We start from the raw sequence: 4,229 nt of genomic DNA, 5'->3' as shown, positions 1-4,229 counted from the left end.
ACTAATCTGCCCTGTTCAAGTGAGAATGAAATGAGAGGTAAGTTGAGTTAAGGTGAGTAGCGAGTATGGATGAGAAAGGAGGAAGCGAGCGATGGAACGGGGCGATCACGAATCTGACGGAGATGGCATCCAATCTGGAGTCTCTCCAGAAGCTTCTTCTGAAGAAGGCCGTTTTCGTCGACGAAGAAAGCTTCGCCAAAGCCTCCCTCACCGCTGACCAAGCCCGCACCATCAAGGTATTATTCCCCTTCTTCCCCCTTGTAACAATCTACGAGTTCCTAAACAATAAGAATCTGTGTTGCATCTAGGTTCTGGAGCAGAGAGTGGAGACTTTGGAACGAGAGCTTGATGCCGCCATCACCGCAGCTGCCCGCGCTCGCTCTGAGAAGCGACAGGCCGAAGCGGCACAGAGAGCTTCTGAATTGCACGCGCAAGAGGTCACCAAAGAGCTTGAGAACACCACAAGTATGTTCACCATGAATCCTTACAACTCAAACTGTAATCATAATTTGCAACTGCCTGTTTTGATCTGGAGTAACTCTCCTTGTTTTTTTCCCTGTTGTCCTTCAATATGAATGAACTATGCATGTTGATTTTGATTGAAGAAATTATTAAGTTGCTAATTTCCATTATGGAGCAATTAAGTCCACATTCAGCTACACACTGATGTAGTAGCCCTGCCTTGAATTTTTGAAATTGTGTTGATGCCATTGTGCCTGGAAACTTCAACCTGGGTTCCTAGTTTCAAATCCTGTTTTGGTTGAGGAGAGGGCGTAGATTTCGGGATTTGCAGCAGAAATTTAATGCAACTCTGTTTGTCTCTTATGAGCAAAGTTAACATTTAATTTTCATTGCAGAGGTGTTTGAGCTGCACATGGAAGAGTTACGTGCAAAGCAAGAAGAAATTGCAAAGCGTGATGATGATATTAAACTCCTGGAAGCTATTATTCAAACACTTGGAGGAAAGGAATCTATTTCCACGTCTATGTAAAAGCCAGGGTGCTTCGTACTCCTTTTCCTTTCTTTCCTTATTCATTATTTTTGTTAGAATTGGCATGTAAATTGAATCAAACTAGTATGTAAACTGTGAAGATTGTTTTCCCAACATCTTTATATTTTTATCATTTCCATATGAATTTCCTGTTCTATGATCTTATTTCTCGGAAAGCAACAGTTGGCTAAATAGATATATTAGGTGGAGCCATCATAATTCACAAGCTATGATTGATCACGGTACTTACCTTAAAAAGTCAGTAAAATATGTTTTTCAATTTTCATCTTGAAGAAAAACATAATTGATTTGAAGGCGTGCTGTGATTGTTTCTTTGCTTTTCCTTTTATTTAGCTATAAAGAAACAACTGTTCAAAATCTACAAGTCGTGACGCTCTTGTGTGTTATGTTATCCATCAGAAGTAACTAGGATGAACTAGAGTTTCACTTTTACAAGGTGCAAAGCAATTATACCTCAAAATAATTGATTGATCTTTTACGTTTTGGTGATGGCTATCATTGGCTTTAGTTTATAGTAATTAAGAAATCTGTGATCTTACTTTCTTCAATTTCTATACCTATTTTCTCTCTGTTTTTCTAGACTCTAGCTGTGCATGCTTCTCCACATTCTTTCTTCCTTTTATATTGTTGGCCTTCCAAGATGCCAATGATATGTAAAGAGACAATTTCCTTTTAAAGGAAAAAGGAAAATTCGATTCTTGATATGAACTGTTTGTATTACTATTAATCATATTTTATCTTATAGTGAGATATTGTATACAGTTGAAGTTTATATGAAAATCTAGTCTACTCTAATGCAACACAATTGCAACTTTGCTTCATGATACTTCCACCGGCTTCCTTACTAAACTTGGGTAAATATTTTTCAACTGTTCATTCTCATGTTTCTGTGTCGTTAAGCTTTTGGAAGAAAGAATCTTCCAACATTTTCCTTACTAAACTCTTAGCTAGCAACGGTACTGAGGAAGTCCAATATATAGTAGCAGTTTGGAAGAATTAAAATAAAGTTGAGAGAGAAGGCTCGTATCCCAATGGCGAGTATACCAAACTTGCTACTTGGTATGTTTTCCTGTTGTCATTCTTCTGCATGATAGACGTTTCTATTCTCTTTTTCTTTAATTCTTCCTTTTCTTTGCTGAAGGCTCTCGACAACGATGCAAAATAAAATAGCATATGTCAGATAACAAGTAAAGAATTAATGCACTTTATATCAGTCACATCATCATAGTAGCTAGCTTCAGCATATGCTATAGGCCACGCATTTTGTTTTCTCTGTGGCAAATCCTCACTGCTTACATGGAAAATATGCATATAACTCTACAATGTCATCATAAAGTTATATGACACCGAAATTATGCTTATGATTTTCTGTTAAAATTGTGTTATTTAGTAGGACATATGACAGATTGGAGATAATAGTAGACAGAAAATTAACACCAAATGTTAAACATTCTGCGTGCAACTGTTACAATTCATCAAAGCCAAGAATTCAATCTCTCTCTCTCTCTGATCATAACTTGGGTCAAAAGGAAGAAAAGTGATGTTGGACCTGTCAAAGCCAATCATTTCAAATTCTGATACACTTCTTTGCTTTGCTTTGCGTGGATCGAAAGCCTTGGGCCTTGTATCGCATATTCCAAAGCTCATTGTGGTGCTACTGTCCCTGAAAAAGCATGTGGTCTTGTCTTGTACTACTTCCACATCAAATTTGCCATCAATCTCAAAACCCAACGCAATCCTCACTCACTTTAATGTGAGCTTGTCCTTGATTTGATGTTACATAGTAGTATATAAATACAACCCTGTCTGTTTGTCTCTCTCACTCATTGGATTAACCATATCATTTCAAATTGCTTCGGAACTGTTGTGTCTCAATACTCATTATTGTACTTATCTGTCACTCCCGAGTCCTGGTCGTCCTTCTTCAACATTTCATCTCTAGTTTGATTTTGAATTTCATCACTCCTTAGCGTCACTTATCTCCTCTCAGCAGTTTTCATGGAGGTATAATTATCTTCATAACTTCTCATATAGATTTTCACATGGTCTATGCAGACGAATATCGAAAAATCAAGTGGTGTTTAATTATTTTGATGGAACCAAAGAAGTCTTACGGAAGTAATAATAGAAGAAAGCATGCATGTTCAATCAACAAACGCTGTTGTATAACACATTTTAACAAATGTAGATAATTGTGTCTAATAACATTTCCATCACTATCCTGTTTTGCAGATTGTGGAGTTAAAAGTGGAAATGGTTTGTGTACACGAGAAAAGACTAAGGAAATGTCTATCAAAATTGAAAGGTGGGTTTGTCTGATAATGATAAGGTTTATATTTTATATTTTCAATCCATTGAATTTCAACTGGCTGACACAATGCATAGGAATTATTCTCCTATTTGGCAATCAATGCCACAATGATTGAGATCAGCTAGCTGTTGGAACTAATGTGAGTTTTTATTGGACCAACGTGCAGGGATAGAGAAGGTGGAAGTGGATGCTAACTGCCAAAAGGTAGTGGTGACTGGGTACATACACAAGAACAAGATCCTAAAAGCAGTGAGAAGGGGGGGTCTCAAGGCTGATTTCTGGTCTGCGCAGAATGAATTGCTTAATGCTTATGTCAGTGCCACATATACCAGCTTTAGATTCAATCCCTTCAACTTTTTCTAGTTTCTTTCACATCCTCCAACCCCATCAAAATATGATATAATAGGTTCTTTCTCTTTTGGAGTTTTCTTATTGGGTCTCTCTCTATATATATGGATGACATGCATGTTCTATTTTTTTTCTCTCTCATTCCATGGAAGGATGAAAGTCAGAAACCATGACCAATCAAATGTCACAAGAACATCTATATCAAAATGGTTGGGTTATGACTTATGAGTTATGACACTCTTTTTTCACAATTCCGCTTAGAGGTCTTGATTGGCCCAGTTCGGGGGGAGAGAGATTTACCATTTGAAACCTAATAAATATAATAAAAAATAGGGCAAATTACCAAAATTACACCTAAATAATTTCATCCCTGACAAAAATACACCCGACTTTTATTATTGACAAAAATACCTTCAAATAATTTAAAAACGCGACAAAAATAATATTTTTTTTGTAAGTGACAAACAACTTTTGTATTTAGGGGTGACAACAGGACGGATAGGGGCGGATTTTTGCTCTACCCGACCCCGCCCCGCCTTACAATAACCTGCATAAAAT

General features: G+C 37.0%; 2 protein-coding genes across 3 annotated transcripts; both read left to right on the top strand.

Annotated features, from left to right (window-relative positions):
• On the top strand, nucleotides 7-1,151 carry LOC107634737. Its single transcript, XM_016338159.1, has 3 exons — nucleotides 7-236; nucleotides 309-465; nucleotides 858-1,151. The coding sequence occupies exons 1-3, from the start codon at nucleotides 66-68 to the stop codon at nucleotides 989-991; spliced, it is 462 nt and encodes a 153-aa protein (XP_016193645.1). The 5' UTR covers nucleotides 7-65; the 3' UTR covers nucleotides 992-1,151.
• Nucleotides 1,172-3,923, top strand: LOC107634738 (heavy metal-associated isoprenylated plant protein 45-like). Of its 2 annotated transcripts, XM_021119857.1 has the most exons (4): nucleotides 1,172-2,071; nucleotides 2,406-3,016; nucleotides 3,245-3,317; nucleotides 3,490-3,923. In XM_021119857.1, the coding sequence occupies exons 2-4, from the start codon at nucleotides 3,011-3,013 to the stop codon at nucleotides 3,684-3,686; spliced, it is 276 nt and encodes a 91-aa protein (XP_020975516.1). In that variant the 5' UTR covers nucleotides 1,172-2,071; nucleotides 2,406-3,010; the 3' UTR covers nucleotides 3,687-3,923. The 2 variants fall into 2 exon arrangements, with proteins under 2 accessions (XP_020975516.1, XP_016193646.1); XM_016338160.2 differs by lacking the exon at nucleotides 1,172-2,071 and having other exon boundaries at nucleotides 2,090-3,016.

The sequence above is a fragment of the Arachis ipaensis genome, chromosome B03, assembly GCF_000816755.2.
Source record: "Arachis ipaensis cultivar K30076 chromosome B03, Araip1.1, whole genome shotgun sequence".
NCBI lineage: Eukaryota > Viridiplantae > Streptophyta > Magnoliopsida > Fabales > Fabaceae > Arachis > Arachis ipaensis.
Note: the sequence above shows the minus strand (reverse complement) of the source record. Positions and strands in the feature narration are given on the sequence as shown.